This window comes from Talpa europaea, assembly GCF_964194135.1.
Source record: "Talpa europaea genome assembly, chromosome: 8".
Classification (NCBI taxonomy): Eukaryota; Metazoa; Chordata; class Mammalia; order Eulipotyphla; family Talpidae; genus Talpa; species Talpa europaea.
In genome coordinates this window covers 51,818,968-51,841,640 of record NC_140075.1, presented here as the reverse complement: position 1 = coordinate 51,841,640, position 22,673 = coordinate 51,818,968, and the positions used below count along the sequence as shown (strand labels likewise).

General features: G+C 36.9%; 1 protein-coding gene across 4 annotated transcripts in view; it reads left to right on the top strand.

Moving 5' to 3' along the window:
• Window positions 1–22,192: 22,192 nt before the first annotated feature.
• Window positions 22,193–22,673, top strand: part of DENND4A (DENN domain containing 4A) — a gene marked incomplete at both ends in the record, with an annotated part of 68,792 nt that continues 68,311 nt past the window's right edge. For all 4 annotated transcript variants that reach the window (XM_084239906.1, XM_084239905.1, XM_084239904.1 and 1 more), the window contains one exon: window positions 22,193–22,503. In XM_084239906.1, the coding sequence (XP_084096032.1) occupies window positions 22,193–22,503 (311 nt within the window). The remainder of the gene's footprint in view (window positions 22,504–22,673) is intronic.

Below are 22,673 nucleotides of genomic sequence, written 5' to 3'. Positions count from 1 at the left end.
GCTGGGGTACAGGCCAGAGATGTGGGGGGTGAGAAGATTCACCAGAGACAGAGTGGAGAACAGAACAGGCAGACTGACTGAAATACACTGCTGAGGGGAGCAGCAGGAGAGACAGGAGAGGTCTGCTTTGCCATGTGGCTTGCTCCCTGCCTGGCTGGGATCAAACTTGTGTTACAGAGGTTGTGGATTGCTTCATAGTGCAATGCTTAACCCCTTGTGCCACCAGGGAGGCCCCTTTAGTCCAAAATTTTAGAGAAGAATTTTCTGCTCTTCAAGTACTTACTAAAAAATAAAAATATACACATAAGAAATTATTTTAGACATGTACAACATTATAAACCATTTATAAATGTTGAGCACATTATTAACTATCTACTTTTGTCCAACCCACTATACATGATTTAAAGAACTAAAATCAGTCTGTTTAAGATAATATTGTACTGGGCTTCCCTGGTGGTGCAGGGGTTAAAGACAGCACTATCAACCTATCAAACTACCCAGCCACTGCAGCAGGACTTTGATCCCTGGCTGGCGAGGGAGCAACACACATGGCACAGCAGCAGACCTCTCCTGACTCTCCCTCAGCAGTATATTTCAGTCAATCCGCCTGTTCTGCTCCGCACTCTCTCTGGTGAATCCTTTCACCACCACCCCCCACACACACCTCTGGCCTGTACCCCAGTTCTTGTATGCATAAATAAATAAATCTTTAAAAAAAAGATAATAATGTACCTATTATTATTCACCCTGGACCCAATTTTCCTACTGTTGATATCAGACAGTTCTATGTCATATTTGTCACAATTAAGGAACCTACATTGGTACATTAATATTAACTAGTGCCCATACCTTATTATAATTTCATTAATTTTTACCTAATGTCCTTTTTCAGTTCTAGGATCCTATCCTGAACTACAGTACCTTAGTCATTGTGTCTCTTTTAGCTCCTCTGGACTGTGAAAGCTCAGATTTTTCTTTCTTTTTTTTTTAAAGATTTATTTATTTATGCATACAAGAACTGGGTGGGGGTTGAGAGGATTCAATAGAGACAGAGCGGGGAGCAGAACAGACAGATTGACTGAAATACACTGCTAAGCGGTGCAGTGGGGGAGATAGGAGAGGTCTGCTGCGCCATGTGGGTAGCTTCCTGGCCAGGGATAGAACTTGTGCTGCAGTGGCTGCGGATTGCTTCATAGGTTGCAGGTTGCATCTTAAGCCCTTGTGCCACCAGGGAGGCCCTTCTCAGATTTTTCTTTGACAGTTTTGAGGAGTGTTGGTCAAATATTTTATAGAATGCCCCTCAGCTTGATTTTGTCTGATATTTTTCTTATGCTGAGGCTAGGTTTATGGGTTTGGGGGAAGACAACCACAGAGGTAGGATGCAGTTCTAGTTGCGTCATGTCAACGGCATATAATACCAATATGACTTCTCACTGTATTATTAACCTCCATCAGAAGGCCGAGCTAGTATTTGTCTGCTTTCTCTACTTTGTAGTTTTCCCATACTTTGCTTTTTGGAATCAAGTTACTAAGTGCAGTCTACCCTGTGGGTGAAGAGTTAAGGTCCAGTTCCTTGAGGGGGAAGTACCTATAACATTATTTGTAATTCTTCTGTAAGGGAGATTTTCTTGCATCTCCCTCATTTATTTATTTATTCAATCATTTATAAGGATTTGGGGAATATTTATTTTATAACTTTGACTTATAATACTACATTACCTACTTAATTTTGTTTCTCACATTGTTCTACTTCTTTCAGGTTGGTCTCTGTGACCAACAGGACATACCCCGGTGTTTGCTTTTTGAGCATTTCTTTACTTTCTGGTACAAAATACTCCAGGTTCATCTTATATATTCTCTATCCCAGCCCTATATTTCCAAAGATCCCTGGTAACTTTTATTAGAGAATAATATGAGAAACCAATCTGTGTTGTGTGTGTGCTCATTGTTGTTGGGATAAAATTGCTTCTAGGTCCTCTGGGTGTATAGATGTAGGAATTGTATATATGCATATCCAGATATACAAACAGAATTATTTTTATATCTATCCATCTACATCTGTATGAGGCTAAACATAAGTTCATAATGATCTCTTTTACTCTACTACAGTGCCAGATAGTTTATTCTAGACTTACCCCCTTCCTTATCTATAATCTACCTTTCCAAAGGTGAGGAATCTGCCTCTAATCATCTGTTTTCTATTTAGTTATTTGTTCATTCCCACCGTACATGTACAGTTTCATGTACCCATCTACCAGTGAGAAATGACTTGATATCAAGAGGAAAAGTTTCATGCACAATTCCTTTGTCATTAGCTTTATTGTTTCTTCTCAAAATATTCTTTTTTTAAAATTTTTTAAATTTATTTTTTATATTTTTTAATTTTTTTACATCATTGTTCATTTTTAAACAATATTTGGTTCCCCCCACCCCCTCAAGTGTAGTCCCCATAGTTTCCCTCCCCAATGCACCTGAACACCATCACCTCATCCCCTGTGCTCCTCCCTCCCTCCCTCTGATCCCTCTCATGCCTCCTCCCCTTCAGTATGTCTCTGATTTATAATTGTCCGTTTTTGCTTTGTTGTGTATTGTACTGGCTACTCAAAACATTCTTTCCCAATGTTATTTAGACCCTTTTCTTCCATTCTCCACATATCAATTTAAATTTTTGTAAATTGGCCTAATTATGTAGTAATTACACATAAAACTTATCAAAAAGTTTGCCTCCTTAACTGTGGAACCTTAGCTCTATGTGGGGTTTTTTTCCTTTTTTTTTTGACTTTGTGGTCAAAAATAAACCTTTTTTGAAAGCAATGTTTCCTGAAATTTAGTCAGAGTAGTACTCCTTCCTTTGGCTGTTAGCTGGTTGTTTGAGATCTTTATGATTTGGACTATGAGTTTTTACTTTAAATATTTTTGGCAGTGCATGTTGAGAAATGCAGTTTAGTGGAACATTAAGATCATTGCAAGTAAACAAATATATCATATTTGAGTGCTCAGAATATACCTGTAGTCTTTTAACAATTTTATATGGATAAGTTCATTTAATTTAATTCCCTCAAGTCTAAGAGGTAAGTACTTTCAAAATTTTTCCCCTTTTAGAGATGAGGAAATTAAGACACTTAGGTTAAGCAACTTGAGCAACGTCATAGAGCAAGTAAATGGCAGAGATGAAATTTGAACATAACCAGTTTGTACAGCCTGTACTCTGTCACTTTGCTGTATTATCCTTAAGTAGCAAGAAAAGTTCAAAGATTGCTAAGAGTTCTAGAAAAAGTAAAACAAGATGATGTGAGAGAATGACTAAATGAGAGTCTTTAGAATAGTTCTTACGGAAGCCCTCTCTAGAGATGACACTTGACAGATGAGAAAGAGCGATCCTTGTGGGGGAATATCAAATGCAAAAGCCTTTTGATGCAAAGGAGCTTGAAATGAGAACACAGAAGTTGCGAATTTGGCTAGTACCCAATGTGAGTAACTCAAAAACAGTGAGGACCTGGAGCATTTACTCTATGTGAGATTCCATGCAACAAGTCATTTAGTGCTCCAAATAAGTCATCTCAGTTTTATAGTAGAGAAAGTTTGTAGTCTGCATGGGCTGAAATTGCCTCATTTTCTCCCATTTATTCTTTCTCCCACTGGAGTCTTAATTCTACTTCATATCAATATGATATAGAACATGCACTTGCTAAAGTAACCAATGACAGCAATGCTATTTACCATTCTCTCAAGAAACTAACCCTTGAGTTGTCCATGCTGCCCTTCTTCTGCTTATCCTGGAGCTTCTTAGGGTGTTGATCATTTTCTTTGAGGACTTGCCTGCCTCCTCCTGTCCCTTAAAAAACTGTGCTCCCTTTCACACTGGAAGGGATCATGCTCAACAAAATAAGCCAGAAAGAAAAAGAAAAATACCGATGGTCTCACTCATAGCAGGAATTTAGAAAACCTAAATAAGGGACCAGGAAAAAGACTAATTATAATAAAGTAAAAATCAAAATCAACACGCAACTATAAACCAGAGACACACTAGGGGGGGCAGGGGAGAGGAGGAGGAAGGAGGGTCAAAATAAGGGGGGTGGGAATTGTATGGGATATATAACCAAGATGAAAATGCATACATTGTGCAAAAATGAAAAATGATGAAAAAAATTAAATTTAATTAAATTTAAAAAAAAAGAAACTGTGCTCCCAGCATCAGCCAATTGCTCTGCTCAGACCTCACATTTCCTAGTTAAGTAACAATTATCCCTGTGGTTTCAGTTACCAAGTAGCTAGCAGTTACTCTCCAAGCTGTTTTTCCAGCATTAGTATTTTTTTTTTTTTTTTTTTTTTTTATAGAGGCATGTTTTATTTATTTATTTATTTATTCATATGTTTGTTTGTTCGTTTTGTTTATACATGCACTGGGTACAGTCAGAAGTGCGGGAGGGTGAGAGAATTCACCAGAGCCAGAGTGGGGAGCAGAGCAGGCAGAAGGACCGAAGTACACTGCTGAGGGGAGCAGCGGGCGGCAGGAGAGGTCTGCGCGCCATGTGGGACCCTCCTCTGGTGGCCGGGGAGCAGCCGGGGATCGAACCGGCGCCGCAGAGGCCGCGGGCAGCTTCGCAACCCAGCGCTCAACCGCTGCGCCACCGGGGAGGCCCATTCCAGCATTAGTATTTTTCCAGAGCGTCTAATTTAGTCTTATCTCATTATGGTTTGCTTATCCATATTTCAGACTTTACTTGTCCACTTTATTTTAAGCTTCACTTGAGCTAATTTAGGTACCTAAACTTATTTCTCTTTGTTCTCGTGTCGTCTTTCAAGGACATCATGCATTAATATAGACTTAATTATCCAAGGAATTTAGGAATCATTCATGATTCTTCTCTTTTTCTCTTATCACATCCATTCATTTACTGAATTCTGCTGGTTTCATCTCATCAATATCTTTTGAATCAGTTGCTCCCAAAGATCCCTGTTCCACCACTGCCTTATTAGGAACAATTTCTTTACTTTCTCATTGGGTTTCCTGTCTTCATTTTTATCTCCCTGAGAGAGCTCAGAATTGCTGGATGATAAGTCTAAAACAATCTGAAAGTTCTTCATTAACTCCCCATTGTCCCCATTGTCCCCATTGGACAAAATCTGAAGTCTTTATCATGTCATTAAGACACTCCATGATTTGGACTATGACTGGTTCTCTAATCTTAATTTTTAATTTCTGCTTTCCATTTTCCACTCTAGACATATAGAATTACTTTCTAAAGATTTCCCAAATATGCATACTATTTCTGGTTTATTGGGTGTTGCTTTCGCTAAGAATGACTATTGTTTCCTCCCCCCTCCCCTTTTTTTTTTTGCTTTTGTAAGTCCTTTGCATCTTTTAAGACTCAGCTCAGGCATTAGATTATCTCTGCCAGAAAGCTTTCTCAGACCCCTATTCTTGTCTGGATTATCAGGGCCCTCCTGTTAGTGTTATTTATATTTCAAACACTTTGAACAGTGCCTGGCACAGAGAAGACACTAAGTAAGAATTTGTTGAATGAATTACTGGAGAAGCAGTGTAAAGTAGTTGGCTCTGGACCTAGACCATCTAGAATTGAAACCTGGCTTTGCTATTTGACTATTTGTGTTATCTCTCTGTACTTCAGTTTCTTTTCTTGTAAGGTGGCGATGATGGTATTTTCATTAAGACTATTTTGAAGCTTACATTTATTAATACAAGTATGACACTTAGAACAGTGCCTGCCATTTAGTAGATGTCCAGTAAATAATTTACCATAGCTATTGTTGCCTTAATGTTTTAATTTATTTATCTCTTCCCCCAGTAACCATTAATTAGTGAATGAATAAACAAACGAGCTAATCTTAAGTCTTAAAATGAAAGATACATTCCTAGCTGTTGAGAATGTCATGGTGAGTTGACCATTAGCCTTTCTCTAGTAGCTCCCACATTTGATATTCTGACACAAATTTGAAATTGGCATTAATGATGATTAATATGTCTTCTTAGTCTACTTAATTAATGACTTATTTAAATTTCAGCACACTGTTCTTATTAAACAGGACTGTTGAAACTCTAGGAATGCCCTTTATTTACTTTTAATCTTCACATATCTTGTACCAGCTTTTTCTGCCATGGACTAAGGTATAAGGATAGTAGCTCTGCTAAGATTGTGCTTTTTTATTAATTTGGAAAATAAACTGAAGTAAAAAATAAACTGAACAAAGACAGAATAAGGAAACTGAAAAATTTACTAACTCCTGAACCAAACCTTCATTATTTGGTTTAAAATAAATTCTCAGGGCCTCCCCGGTGGCGCAGCGGTTGAGCGCTGGGTTGCGAAGCTGCCCGCGGCCTCTGCGGCGCCGGTTCGATCCCCGGCTGCTCCCCGGCCACGGAGGAGGGTCCCACATGGCGTGCAGACCGCTCCTGCCGCCCGCTGCTCCCCTCAGCAGTGTACTTCGGTCATTCTGCCTGCTCTGCTCCCCGCTCTGGCTCCGGTGAATTCTCTCACCCTCCCGCGCTTCTGACTGTATCCAGTGCATGTATAAACAAAACAAACAACAAACCAGCAAACAAATAAATAAAGCATGCCTCTATTAAAAAAAAAAAATTAAAAAAAAAATTAAAATAAATTCTCAGAATATTACTCATGATCAAATATTTTAGAATCAGGATAACTTCTTGAAAATTACACATACTCTGTCTTCCCCCAGTATTGTAAACAATGAGACTGGCTTATTTTCAATCTATGTTATGACAATCACGTTCAATTTTTCATAAACCTTTCCTTTTATCCCAGATTTCACACTTGTCATTTTTTTCCTGAATACTAGACCTATCTATAGAATCTTGGAAAATTTCATGGAGTATTTTTTGTTTTTAATCTCTGAACTTGCTAGTACATTAACTTCTAATGAATTTTGACTTTGTGAAACTAGTCAATTTTTTTACAAATGTAAATTTGTCTTCTTTTGAGCCTAACAGTACACATTACTGGTATCCATTCTTTTCACTATGCATTTGGAAATTGTTACTAGAGAAAATAGTGTGTTTTTTTTTTTAAAGTCTGGGTTGCCAAATAAAACTTATTAACAAACCAATATCAAAGAAAAATGGAAAATGTATCAGTCCTGTTTTGAGAGCTAAAGCCATATTATGACTGTGCTATTTGAAAATCCTTCCATTTTTTTTTTTTAAAGGTCACTGTCTTCTGCCACTGAGTATTTTAGTCCAGGACTTTGAAGTGGCTTGTTTTTATGAGAAATAGATATAGGTAGATGGGAAAAACTATATAATAATATTTAGGCCTTGTTATATAAGACTACCTATTATCACCAGGAAAGAAACATCCTTACTCAGCCCCTTTCAGTCAAGTTGTAATGCATAGTATTTTTCTTTAAAAAATAACTTGTTCTAATAAATTCTAAGATATTCTTTATCTCTTAAATGCTCATATTCATATTGACCCACAACTATGCTGAAATTGAATTTATAGGATATTGTTTGAACCTGTGGTTGTTGAATACTTTTTATTTTCTTATGCTGAGGAATGCCTAAAAATACCAACGTGACAGCCATTTTTTAACAAGGCTTTTTTTTCTTCCTATGAATAACTGACACGTTCATATTCCTACTTGACCTTTTCTTTTTTGGTGGTTTTTTTTTTTTTTTTTTTTTTTTCATTTTTGAGTCAGCTTTTATTTATTTATTTATTTATTTTTATAAATTTTATTGTTATATTCCCCATACAATTGCAGCCCCCCATTCTGACCCCAATCCCTACCCTCCCGCCCGCGCCCCCCTAAAAGTGTCTCTGGTTCATAGTTTTTTGTTGATTTTGATTTTCACTTTCTTATAGTTATTCATTTTCCTGGTCCCTTATTTAAGTTTTCTAGATTCCTGCTATGAGTGAGACCATCCGGTATTTTTCTTTTTCTTTTTGGCTTATTTCGCTGAGCATGATCCCTTCCAGCGCCATCCATGTTGCAGCAAATTGCATGTGTTTATCTTTTTTGAATGCTGAGTAATATTCCATGGTATATATGTACCACATCTTCTTGATCCAGTCATCTATTTTTGGGCATTTGGGTTGTTTCCAAAGCTTAGCTATTGTAAACAGTGCTGCTATAAACATAGGGGTGCAGGTGTTCTTTGGAATTGATGTTTCTGTGTCCTTTGGGTAAATACCTAGGAGTGGAATTGCTGGATCATATGGAAGCTCTATGTTTAGTAGGTCCAGAAATCTCCACACAGCTTTCCACAGTGGTTGGACCAGTTTACACTCCCACCAACAGTGCAGAAGAGTTCCTTTTTCTCCACACCCTCGCCAACATTTGTTGTTGCTAGTTTTTTTAATATGTGCCATTCTCACTGGTGTAAGATGGTATCTCATGGTAGTTTTGATTTGCATTTCCCTGATGACAAGTGATGTTGAACATTTTTTCATATGCCTGTTGGCCATTTGCATTTCCTCTTCAGAGAAGTTTCTTTTAAGCTCTTCTGCCCATTTTTTGACTGGATTATTTTCTTTGTTGTTGTTGAGTCTCATCAGCTCTTTGCAGATTTTTGTGATCAGTCCTTTATCATTAGTGTTGGGTGCAAAAATGTTCTCCCAGTTGGTGGGGTTTCTCTTTGTTTTTGTTATTGTTTTTTGGTGGTTTTTTTAAAATAAAATTTATTTTGTTTGCAAGTAATAGAAATTCAACCTAACTTTTTCTGAAAAAGAGAATTAGGGCCTCCCCCGTGGCGCAGCGGTTGAGCGCTGGGTTGCAAAGCTGCCCAGGGCCTCTGCAGTGCCGGTTCGATCCCCGGCTGCTCCCCGGCCACCTGAGGAGGGTCCCACATGGCGCGCAGACCTCTCCTGCCGCCCGCTGCTCCCCTCAGCAGTGTACTTCGGTCCTTCTGCCTGCTCTGCTCCCCGCTCTGGCTCTGGTGAATTCTCTCACCCTCCCGCGCTTCTGACTGTACCCAGTGCATGTATAAACAGAAAGAGAGAAAGAGAGAAAGAGAGAGAGGAGAGAGAGAGAGGGAGAGAGGGGGGAGGGAGGGAAAAAACATGCCTACTCTCTTCAGCTGATTGACATCTTTACTTCTCTTTTCAGTTCCTTTATCTGCTTACTCATGATTCCTATACCACATCCATGGCAAATAACCAATCAACTTAACAACCTCCCCCACCACTCAAAAAAAAAGTCCGAGCATTGACTATTCTGAGAAGTGATTGAAATAGGTGAGAAGGAGAGAGAAAAGGGAGGAAATGGTGACCAGCTTTATGGCAGCAGCAGTTTTAACAGTGGTCCTTGTACATTCTGTGATTACTCTGGTTATAGAGTTTTCATTTATTGTAATTGTTTATTTATTGATCTGCCTTCTCTGTTAAACTCCTGTAAGGCAGGGTCATATCTTATTTGCCTTTGTGTTCCTAATGCGTAAATTTCAGAGTCTGGCACATGGTAGAGTTGCCATTTAAAGATTCTTGGTGGCAAACAACAGAGATCAGTTCTGCCTAGCTGATAGAAAAGAAAAAGAATTTATTGCAAGGATATCAGTTTACAGAAATGAGTGGAAGACTGGAGAACGAGACTTAGAGAACAAGTAGAAACAAACCAACCAGTGAACCTCAGGGCTAGACCATAGTCAAAGTTATGCCAAGGATATATCCTTTTTTTTTTTTTAAGTTTTAATGTTACATACTTGGGGTTATACAGTATGTAGACTTTTGGTTTTGGTTTTTTTTTTTTTTTAAAGATTTATTTATACAGGAACAGGGGTACAGGCCAGAGTCACGGGAGGGTGAGAGAATTCACCAGAGACAGAGCAGGAAGCAGAACAGGCAGACTGACTGAAACACACTGCTGAGGGGAACAGCAGGCGAGACAAGAGAGGTCTGCCATGCCATGTGGATCTCTCCCTGGCTGGCTGGGAATCGAACCCATGCTGCAGAAGCTGTGGACAGCTTCACAGTGCTGCGCTCAACCCGCTGCACCACCGGGGAGGCCCGGAAATATCCCTTTTTTGTATAAGATTTCATTTACTCTTCCACAAGTCACTGGATCCCATTGCTGGAATACCGTCATTGCTCTGTGTCACTGCCCTAAGAATGAATTTTTTAACTGTCTTTGCAACTGTAGCTCTAGATTCAAAATCTGCAAGAGAGCATCTGATTAATATATGTGCCTAATCCCTAAACTTGGAAGCATGTTTTTGGCCTTTTGGCGTTCATGGTTGACTTTAGGGTCCACCTTATTTCCAGGACACATATAGTGGCAAATACTTTAAGCATAGAAGGGAGTTCAGATGCTGTACAGTAAAAAATAAAACTGATACATATCCTTTTCAGTAAGCATAAGATAAATATTTATCTGATGAATAAGAGAATCAGAGTCAAAATTTCCTGTCTCTAAACCCTTATATCATCAAACATTGAAGTGACTATGGTGCCCCTTCTGTAATACAAAACAGAATCAATCTTAATAAAATCCAAATGAATCCCAAACCATAAAACAAGCAAAAGATAAACAAAATAGCAAACTTCTATTTTTTTATACAATGCTTCATTATTTAAATTAAATTTAAACTTTTTTGGGGGGGTAGTACCCTAAGCTTATTTGATAATCTAACACTGGATAGAGAACACGGTTTTGAACTTGGCTAGGATAATACCAGAGCTCTTAACAACTATGTCTTACTACTGTTAAGTCATCGTATCTATTTAGCAATAACTTAATGAAAACAAAAACAACAAACTAAGATTTAGAGAGCACAAAGGAATGTTAATGCTTCTGAAAAGTTTTTATTTCTAAGCCATTTTACCCATCAAACTTAAGGTGTTACTATAACCACTTTGGGAAACTGGCATATATATATAACCGATATAATATCGGTTGAATATATATATAACCGATATCCTAGCAATTTTATTCCTAGGTGTTTTTTTTTAATGTATTCACTTGTGCATTAAAAAGCATGTGTGGTAATTTGTATATAACTTTGTAATTATATCACCTGACATTGGAAACAATCCAAATATCTATTAACAATAGAAGAAATAAGTAAAATTGTGAAATATATTCAAAATGAAAATAACTATACAGAAATAAAAATACTGCTACTTACATGAATATGCCGAAATCTCAAAACATTGTAGAGTGACAAAAGTTAGACCAAGAGAACACTATTCTGTACAGGTCTCTCCATGTTTCATTTGTATGAAGTTCAGAAACACACAGAAGTCAAGATAGTGGTTCCTTTTGGAAAGGTTGGAGGGAACTGAGGGGCTTTCTGTTACTGGAAATGTTCTATTTCTTAACCTGGGAGATAGTTCTAATAGGTGTTGTGTTCACTTTGAGGTAGGGTTATACAGTTTTCTATATAAGTCGTATTTTATATATGTCATATTTCTGTATTTGTCATAATTATTTTAAAAAGTAAAGGCAAAAGGCAGATTTGCGTATGGATTAATTTGGGAAGTGTGGCTCAGTGATCCCCCTAAAGTAAAATGGTATATAAAGTTTATTTGAACATCTGTTCATGTATTTTAAGGGAGAGAAGATCCATGTGCTAATTAGATTCTCAAAGTGTTCATTACCCAAAAGAGGTTAAGAACTCACATCATCAAGCCTGCATATTAAGGAAATGATTGGAAAACATATTATTATGGAAAATTTGTTTTTACGATAAGGTAAATCACTGCCTCTGTGACCAGACCATCTGTATTTTGGCTCCCATTCCCCTCACTTTCTCAAGGCTTTTGCTTTTACAGACCTCCTTTTATCTCCTTCATCCTCATTTTTTCTTTATTGGATGATTGGTGTTGACATAACCCCCTTAATTTCATTCATTTTTTAAAAAGTCCTGTATTGATTGCTCACTTTCTACCAGTTTACCATTCCATTTCCCTGCCCCCCTTCTCATCCAAACTCCTCCAGAGGATTGTCTTTGCTTCCTCACTTCCTATTCTCCCCTCTGCTTATTTCACTTGGGTTTTTCTTTTTACTAACACCTTATTGAAGTGGTCTTCTTAAGGCCATAGTGATGTGAGTTTTGCTGAAATCAACGGTTAATAATATCTCTTCTGAAGGATGAGCGGTGAGAATGCCTCTGGTGTAGAGAATTGATTTAATCATACTCTTGTTTCATGTAACACTTTCCTCATTGGTCTTGGGAGGGCCTGCTTTAATTATATTGTATCCTCTTCTTTCCTCCATCTTCACTTCCATTTCACCCCCACCCCCATACCATTTTGAAATGGTTAGCATTTCAGCTAACTATGTTATAGAAAACTAAAGTTGGGCCACCCCGGTGCTGCAGCGCATTGAGCTCAGAGCTGTGAAGCTGTCCACAGTCTCTGCAGAACAGGTTCGATTCCCGGCCAGCCAGGGAGAGACCCATATGGCATGGCAGACCTCTCTTGTCTCGCCTGATGCTCCCCTCAGCAGTGCTTTCGGTCTGTCTGCCTGTTCTGTTCTCCGCTCTGTCTCTGGTGAATCCTCTCACCCTCCCCACCTTTAGCCTGTACCCCAGCTATTGTATAAATTAAAAAAAAAAAATCTTTAAAAAAAAGGAAAGAAAACTAAAGTGCTATTTTGAATGTACTTTTTTTTTTAAGATTTATTTATTTATTTATACAAGCACTGGGTACAGTCAGAAGCGTGGGAGGGTGAGAGAATTCACCAGAGCCAGAGCAGGGAGCAGAGCAGGCAGAAGGACCGAAGTACACTGCTGAGGGGAGCATCAGGCGGCAGGAGAGGTCTGCGTGCCATGTGGGACCCTCCTCCTGTGGTGGGGGAGCAGCCAGAGATCTAACCGGCGCTGCAGAGGTTGCGGGCAGCTTCGCAACCCAGCGCTCAACCGCTGCGCCACTGGAGAGGCCCATTGAATGTATTTTTAATTGACATAAATGATATTGTATGATATTCTTTTTTATTGCCCCCACCATGTTCTAGATCAGATATGTCTTTTGCATATCCCAGTCTTAGGTTGTCTTCTCAGTTTCTTAAGCCACCTTTAAAAAAAAGTTCATAATATATATTTTCAATTTCTGTATGTCTTCTTTACATTGGATCATCTTCTTAATTGGTTTTTTACTATATTCATTATGTTATTTAATTTTCCTAATATCCTACTTTTGTTTCCTGAGGTTATCTGTTAAGAAATATGTTAGGTCTGGATCGTAAATTTTGTTTCCTCTGGTATAGGTTGTTCTTCTGTTCTTAACTTTCCCCTGTCCCCTTGCTTGTACTTCTTTAGTGTTTATTTTTTTCTTTCCTGGAGCCCATATCCCCTTGAGTGTATTCACACTTGGAGTGGTAATAAGTACAGGCAACATTCTAGTTTCAAATTTATGCCCTTTTTGGTGCATTTACAGAGTTGTGTTCAGAGAGTGAGGAGGAGAGCAGAGAAGTGGTTTTAGTCCTACAGGTAGATATTAGCTAGGGAAATTGTTGTTTTGGCTATTAGACAGGTAGAATTATTAAATAGGCATTGGATATCAATGGAAAGTCATGGTTGGTGATATAAATTTGAAAATGAAAGCAGTGATTACTGGTTTTCTTGGGAATAAGAAGATAAGGTCCTACAGGGCTGTTTGATTGCTTAAAGTAGGTTAATGGAGCTTAAAGAAGAGAAGCTATATTTTAGCTACTGCAGGTCCTGCCTTTAGAATGTCTAGGAAAAACAGTGGGTCATTTTAGCCACATTAACCTGATCTGCTTATCCGCATCAATTCTGGGTCATTGCTTGGGGCTCCTGTGGAATAATCTAAATGATATAGTAACAAGAGATATGGAGGTAAGGAGTTTTAGGTTCTGCTCTACTACTGATGAATTGTTAATTTAAGTAAGTCAAATTTTCCTTGATAGACTCTAATTTCTTCATCAACAATATGATGAGATTGAAGCAAAAGATAATAAAAGATCCCTTTCTTCTCAAAAATTCTATGAATCTCGAAGGAGGTATAGTTGTAAATAATGTTGACCAAAGTTAGCTTTTTAAAAAATTTTTTCTTGAGATTTCACCAAAATAGAATTAATTAAAATTTTACTTAATTTAAAATAATTGCTGGATAACTTTTCCAAAAATGCTCTAAATCAGTGACATTAACAACTTTTAAGTTGTCTTTTATTAGTTTATAGCACCACCAGCATTGGAGTTGTTTTTTTTAATTTATATGTATTAATTTACTGGATATGGTGTAGTACTTCAAAGTTTAATTTGTTTAACTTGCTAGACTAACAATTCTTCCAAATGTTTTGTATTTAGGTTTCTATGTTTAGTGGTGCAGAGTCATGACCAAAACAGTGTTCTTGCTATATTAAGAAACTCAATGTAGCAGAAAATGTATTAGGAATTGCTTATATAACACCTTCATTATTCATAATTGCCTTTAAATAACTCCTATATTCTACCAATGCAATTGGAGCTGTATTATTCAAAACTTCTGAGTATTTTTATACATGTCAAATATTTCAACTAGAAAATTTGTGTGATGATCTGCTGTTTAATTTTTAAAATGTTTCAGCAGGTCAGTATTTACACTCTTTGCTACCTGTCAGCAGTGAGACTTTAGAAATATTTGAAGGCTATTTATACCATTCCATATTTACTGTCTGAAATTTTTCAATGAAGCTGAGGTAAAGTGGTATCATAGTTTTAAAAATGAATATATACATCCTGACCATTTTTAGCAGTAGCAAGATTGTATTTATGCTATTTCTCATTCATTCTCTCTCCACTCCATTCCGACACTTTATGAAATCTTGTTTCAAATAAATTCACTCCTTTCCCCCTTTCTCTTCCCCTTCCCATAGACATACACATATCCAGGACCAAGCAATTTAGGTAAATCTATGTCAGTTACTGCTGCTATTTATCCTTTCATTAGTAGATACTCCATTTTGGTTAAAGCTGTGGTTTCTTCTCTTGCGTGCTTCTGATTACTGCATTTCAACTTGCTTTCCTGCAAGTGCTTTTGACTTAACTGGAATTCCTCTGTGTGTGTGTTGGGCTCCAACAATATAAAGCATCAAACCTACAACAAACTGGTACAATACAGTTTAGACTGACTATACTGTAAAAATTTGTTAGTGACATTACCTTTCCATTTCTTTATACTCTTAACTACAACTTACTAAATTACTCAGTTTTTATTTTTTATTTATTTATTTATTTATTTATTTTTAATAGAGGCATGTTTTATTTATTTATTTGTTTGTTTGTTTTGTTTATACATGCACTGGGTAGAGTCAGAAGCATGGGAGGGTGAGAGAATTCACCAGAGCCAGAGCGGGGAGCAGAGCAGGCAGAAGGACCGAAGTACACTGCTGAGGGGAGCAGCGGGCGGCAGGAGAGGTCTGCGCGCCATGTGGGACCCTCCTCTGGTGGCCTGGGAGCAGCCGGGGATCGAACCGGCGCCGCAGAGGCTATGGGCAGCTTCGCAACCCAGCACTCAACCACTGCGCCACCAGGGAGGCCCAATTACTCAGTTTTTAGAAAAATGATAATGGCATTTGAATTCCATGATAATATTACAATATTGTTATTGTCTTGCTCAGAAGTTCTGCATTACTTGATGAGTTCCCAGTCATAGTTTATTCTTAAGGATCTTATATAACTGATTCTATTTAAATAGTAATTTTAAAATTTGTGGTAAAGGGAAAATATTTTTGGGTATTGTATTCTTTAACATGCATATATATGGAAGTTTGTGAATCTGTGTTTAAGTCTTCTAAAATCTCTATTATTTTTTCCTCTAGGAATGAGATACAATATACAATGTCCCCAAATAGGCATGTTTTTCTTTCTCACACCTCTTGCTTCCATACACATTTACTCTGTTGTATCCTTATTCTTCTTTTTTTTTTTTTCTCTGCCTTTCTCTCCCTATTCCTTTTTTTTTTTTTTTTTTTTTTAAGTGTGTATCATTTCTTTCTGGAGGTACTGGGATTTGAAAGTAACGCTTTGGCTCTTAAGCATATGAAAACAATATATGCAGTCATTATATTTGAAAATTTACTCTTGATAACAGAACTTTATCTACAAGATCTTAGAAAAAAGTGGTTGGAATTAATTGAAGCTCAGTTTTTTCCTCAAACTCTGTAGGCTTGAAGAATTCACAAGTTGAGACCTGGCTGGCATTATTTTCAGAGAAACCTTCAGAAATGTGTAAGTCATTTTTGTTTTTCATTTTGATTTCTCTTTCCATCAGTGGTTTTCTGTATTGAACACAATGTAAATTTACCAAAATTCTTAAGAACTTGAAATATATTCACCATATAATAATTATAAGTAATAAGTGATACAAAATAATATTTGATAGAAGATGTCTTATGATATGCCTATTTCTATTTTTTTTAAAGATTTATTTATTTATTTATACAAGCACTGGGTACAGTCAGAAGCGCGGGAGAGTGAGAGAATTCACCAAAGCAGAGATGGGAACAGAGCAGGATACTGACGAAGAAATACACTGCTGAGGGAAGCAGTGGGCACGGCAGGAGAGGTCTGTCGCGCCATGTGGGACCCTCGCCGGTGGCCAGGGATCGAACTGGCGCTGCAGAGGCTGTGGGCAGCTTCTCAGTCCAGTGCTCAACCGCTGCGCCACCAGGGGAGGCCCCGATATGCCTTTGGTCAGAAATAGTTCAACGTCTTTTATTACAGGCAACATCCTCTGTTAAGATTACTTACGTATTAGTGATCCTTCCCAAACCCTCTTACCTGCAAGGGTTTGTTCCAGATGGATGCCTGAGCCAAGGATAGTACCAAACCCTGTATATACTATGTTTTTTCCTATACATACATACCTAAATTAAATAAATTAGGAATAGTAAGAGATTAACAATAATTAATAATGAAACATAGCAATATACTATAGTAAAAGTTATGAGAATGTTTTCTCTTTCTCCTTTTCTCAAAGTATCTCATTGTAGTAATATTTACGTGGGACTTGGGGGGGGAAACTGATATGAAAACTTTGAGTAGGATGAAGTACTTGGAATCTGGAGGGATGATATTAAGGGAAATAGGGAAAAGGCTGGCTGGAGATAGAATAAAAGTATAGAAAGAGCTGTGGAAAAGTAGAACTAAACAAGACACTCCTTTAAGTCAGAGCAGTGGCTCCTAGAATTTGATCATATCTTAGTAATTATTTATGAAACATTCATTGAATGAATGAATTACTTCATAATTTCTAATTTCCCTGAGGCACTGATAGTTACGGTTGTTAGTTGCTAGGTAAGTTAGATTCAGGGTAAGAAGACGTTTAGTATAATATGTTTATGGATGATTATAAAGTGAAATATTCATTCACTTCAGTGTTATTTTAAGTATCAACTTACCATACTTTGGGTACCTATACTTTGGGAACAGAAAAATGCAGTACTGGTTATAATTTATATTTCCATTTGATGGAACATTACATAGTCATTTAATATTATGAAGATTATAGCAGTTTATAAAATCACTTATTAAACAAAAAAATACGATTTTTTTGTTCTGTATTTATAACTGCCCATGATCGTTAGAAGAATTTCTATTCTCAGAGAAAACCAGGAAACATAGTTAATATAAACCTGATTTATTATTTTAAATGGGATTGTTGAATTTCTTTTTATTTTTGCTATTTTGTACCGTTTATAAAGCTTAAATGAGAATCTACATACATTTATCTTGTGTTGAAAAGTATGATGAACGTGAATTAACTAGAAATAGGAAATTAGTGTATCTAAAAAAAGGAAAAGAGCAAAATTATATTTGAAGGACAGTAAGTAGATTACCTTGGTTCAAAGAAAGATGAAAGATGAAATTTGGAGAAAATATGGGAATGAGAGTCTCTAGTTCCATACTGATAATGTAAGATAAGATGAGCTTGACTAGGTTCTTAACTGTGGAGTTACATTTAAAAACAGGAAATTTATTCTAGCTTATTTAAGTGAGAGGGAGTTGAACTGATGTGTTACCGATCATTTCTAAATACATTATTTGTAACTGTTTATCAAGACCCTATCTGAAGGACTTTTGCACATTTTTACAATTTCATTAATAGTTTATAATTTTGTAAGACTTTTGTGTTCAGACTTTTGTTTTTTTTAATGTATATTTAAAATGTTGTCTCTGATTTCTGCTGCTACCTTTCTTTTCTTAGAGTTAGCCTAAGTAACAGATGCTTAACTACTTTGACACAATGGAGAGATAGAAGAAATAAAAAGGAATCTGAATTGATTGGGCAGAGATTGAAAGAGGAAAAAAAAAATCAGTCTTCATTATTTGCTGAATGGGTAAGAACTTTTTTGTAATGTTTTCTCAATTTAGTTCTCATGAACCTTTAGGAACAGAGAACATAGATATAATTTGAAATGAAGTATTAGCTAAACAGATATCTGAAATTTAAGATGACTAAACATTATCTGAGCTACTTCCTTTTCTATATCATGTAGAACAAAGAAGAATAAAAAAGCAGCAATTGGTTAATGATGTATTATTGTTACTTCAGCTTGAATAAGGTTGAGAGTTTATGTCACTGTTGGATCAAATGCTTGTTTTGAAAATGTAAAGAAATTTATATCAAAAATGTAAAGAATTTTATCTCAAAAAAGTGGAAAGAAATTTACTTCCTTAACTCCTTGAGGATTTTTTTGTTCTGATATAATTTTTGGTGGCTTTTGCCACCAAATGTGTTTTATCTTAATATTTATTTTCCACGAGGATTTTAAATTTCACATCCCAGTGAAAGTCTTTTGGTTTAATGGCATTATTAGGAAATATTATTAATTATTCATTCTGTAGTAAATATTTTCAGTATTTTTTTGCCTTGGAATTTTAAAAACAATGTTGTTTTGCAACCATCCCAGGCCAGGTAGGGTTCACCGGCAGTTCTAGCGATTTGAAAGAGAATTTTGGAAACCATGGCGTCATTTTCACAGGTTTTAATGGTAAGCAAGGGAAACAGCAATTGAACAAGGATACAGCAATTGAGCCCCCTTCCTCAGGATGACACCCCCCTTTTATCCCCTCCCTCCTAGGCACAATGTGTTTTCATAAAAGCATTCTTTGTATTCTTTCCCTTTTTTATGTAGCAAGATCTAAAACCATATGTTTTAGTTTAACATGAAGTTTTAGTTAACATGTTTTAGTTAACATGAAGTTAAAGGCTAAGAAAAAGAATATTTAAATCTCTTCATTATGATGAAAGGAAAGTACTTTTGTTACAGGGCAGGGAGAGGGGCACCAGAACCCCCAAACCTGCCTACTCTAAATAGGTTCTGCCATTCACCTCATCAAAACAATACATACAGACCTTTAATAGAAAGGAACTTTAATACAATTAGTGTGCAATACAGAAAAGACAAAGAATATAGTTTTTAAATTAAGCACCCAAAGTTACCCATCCCCTTGTGGGTAAAAGTCCAGCCAAACAAGACTGGCCCAAAACAAGGCCCAAAAGCCTGCCACAAGTCTAAAGCACCTGTTGGTGGCAACCCATAGGAAAAAGTCAGAAACAGTCAGACAAGTCTGGAAGAAAAAGAACAAAATTAAAATCAAGATAAAAGCTGCCATTGTTAACCTCCCCACGGATCGCTCACCCACATCTGTTTTACGCAGTCCAGGACTAACAAGCCAATACAACTTCTTCACATGTCTTTCTGCTCCTTGTGCCTCCTTTTGATCACCTTTTCTGGCTCTCCATCCTGTTTTCTTCCTACTCCAGTCTCCTCTCCAGCTTCTTCTCTTCCCTGCTCAGCTCCACCCTCCCTTGGGTGGAGTAAGGAACCTGGAACCTCCCCTTTTCTGGGGACCACCCTGTTACACTCTAACTACCAAGTTAATTTTTAAGACATATGTCTATCAAGAGATTGTAATTAAGAATTCTTTATGCATAAAAGCATATAAACAACTTATAGAAGCCAGTAATGTAACTTTTGACCTAATAATTTTACTCGAAGAAATTTATCCTGAAGAAATGAGTTCTAACCGGAGATTTATTGTCAAGGTTATTCATCATAATATTTTTAAAAATTAGCAAAGGGGCCTCCCCTGGTGGCACAGACAGTTGAATGCTGCGTTGTGAAGTTGTCTGAGGCCTCTGCAGCATGGGTTCAATCCCGGCCAAGCGGCGAAGGTCCCACATGGCACAGCAGACCTCTCCTTTCACTCCTGCTGCTCCCCTCAGCAGTGTATTTCATCAGTCTGCCCTGTTCTGTTCTGTTCCCCGCTCTGTCTCTGGTGAATCCTCTCACCCTCCCGCGCATCTGGCCTGTACCCCGGTTCTTGTGTAAATGAATAAATAAATCTTTTAAAAAATAAATAAACAAATAATATAAATAATAATAAAATAAAAATTAGTAAAATAAGTAGAAGAGAAGATCAACATTATGGAAATAGAGTCAATGGTGGCATATCCATAAAATAAAAAAAGGCATTTAAAATTATTTTCAAAGATTATAATGAAATGAAGAAATAAGGGTAAATACAAAATACTTTTCAAAAGTACTTTTATTATTCTCCTATTTTAGAAAAATGAATACATGGTCACTTTGGGTAAAACTGCTTGGTTTTTGTGGAGCACCTGTTAAATGCAGTCAGCTGAGAGTGTTTAATATCTGTATTCTCAGGCGAGCAGGTTATTCCTTTCTCTTCCTGTCAGTGTAGGAGACATTCTGGAAAACGTAAGCCCTTTGTTTTATGCAGAAATCTTGTCTGTAAGGAAATTGCTGCACGGGTGTCATATATATCAAAATAAAACAAGTAGGAATGTTTGATCCTTCTTTAGGTTTTATTTTGGTGGGAATGTATACAGAGTGTACTTGAGCAATGGGTACAGATTTCATGAAATAATGGCATGAATTCTGAAAACTAGTGACATTGGCAATATAGAAAATTAAATATTTATGGATTATAATAAAACTGATGATAGTTTCTTTGCCCTCAGGTGTTTTATACTCTGTAGAAGAAGGTTGTTTATTTTTTAAAAAGATTTATTTATTTATGCATACAAGAGCTGGGGTGCAAGCCAGAGATGCAGGGGGTGAGAGGGTCCACCAGAGACAGATTGGGGAACAGAACAGGCAGATTGACCAAAATACACTGCTGAGGGGAGCAGCAGGAGAGACAGAAGAGGTCTGCCTCACCATGTGGGTTTCTCCCTGGCTGGCCAGGGATTGAACTCATGCTGCAGAGGCTGTGGATTGCTTCATAGTGCAGTACTTAATCCCTTGTGCCACCAGGAAGGCCTGAAGGTTGTTTAAACTAGCTTTTTCTGAAGAGTATTCGGAGGTATTTTTCTAGTTTTTCAGTAGGAAAATGGGGCTCATTGTTTAAATAATTCTGGGTGGGTTAAGCAAAGTTAATCAGGTACCTTTATCAAAGGACTGCTTAGACTTTAAGATTTTTTCATATAAATATACAAAAGAGGCATATAGCATATAGATCTAATTTTTTTGTCTATGGAGTCCTTGGCATTTATTGGAACTAAGTCTAACATGAGGCACATATTGGCAAATTTCTGTTATATATTAAACTTTTTTCCTGTAACTGTTATATAACTAATGACAGTCATGTGGGATGTATTTTCCTTATTAAAGAAACAAATAAGGTTTAAGTAATACTAGATGACTGAGGGAGATTTTGCTATTAAAGTATTTACTAATTCATGACAAATTCTGCTTTGTGTTTTTTTTTTTCTTTGAATTTGTTGAAAGTTTGCAGTACTCTTATAATCTGCCCTATTTTTATTTTTTGAAGTTCTTCTTTTATACCTGCTGAGACCCATATAGGGTAAACTTTTCTTTGTGTTGTGTTCTGGATTTTATCTGGGGAAAACCTGGATGTAGGGTATACCATCTAGGACTGTTTTGCATTTGCTTCCTCACAGTATCACTAGCCCTGGAAGCACATTTTTTGTTAATGTCTCCTTTTGGAACTTCCTGGTCCAATGCAGATGGCAATTCCATGGCAGTCCTATTGTTATAAATTCTCAGAGGAGACTTCCTCCCCTGCATCTCCCCACTCCCCCCACCATCATGCAGGCCCACTTTTTTAAAAGGCATACATTTTTATCGTGAAAGTTATATATAATACTAGATATTTATTAGGGAAGTGTGTATTAGAGTTTTGTTCTTATTTGCTCACAAACTACTTATATTTATTTGGCTTTCTGTAGGCAAATACTGGTTTTACTTCTCTTTTAGATGTGACCTTCTGTAATGGAAGATGATTGAAGATAAGGGGCCTCGTGTTGCTGACTACTTTGTTGTAGCAGGATTGACTGATGTTTCAAAGCCTCTTGAAGAAGAAATTCACTTCAATGATGCCTGTCATAAAGTAGCTAAACCTAAAGAACCTATTACAGATGTTTCAGTTATTATTAAATCTCTTGGGGAGGAAGTGCCACGGGATTATATGTGTATTGATGTTACCCCAACTGGACTGTCAGCTGATCTCAATAATGGAAGTCTTGTGGGGCCACAGATTTACCTTTGCTATAGAAGAGGAAGAGATAAACCTCCACTTACAGATCTAGGGTAAGTATTTTTTTAAGGATTTTTTATTTTTGTTATTGATGCAAATATGCTATGTTTCATTGTTCATTAATTGTGATATATGACAATTTTAGAAAATAGGCAAAATTATATCCAGCATCCTATTTTCTTGTGTTTCTTTTCTTTTTTCTTTTTTTTTCTTTTTTTTTTAA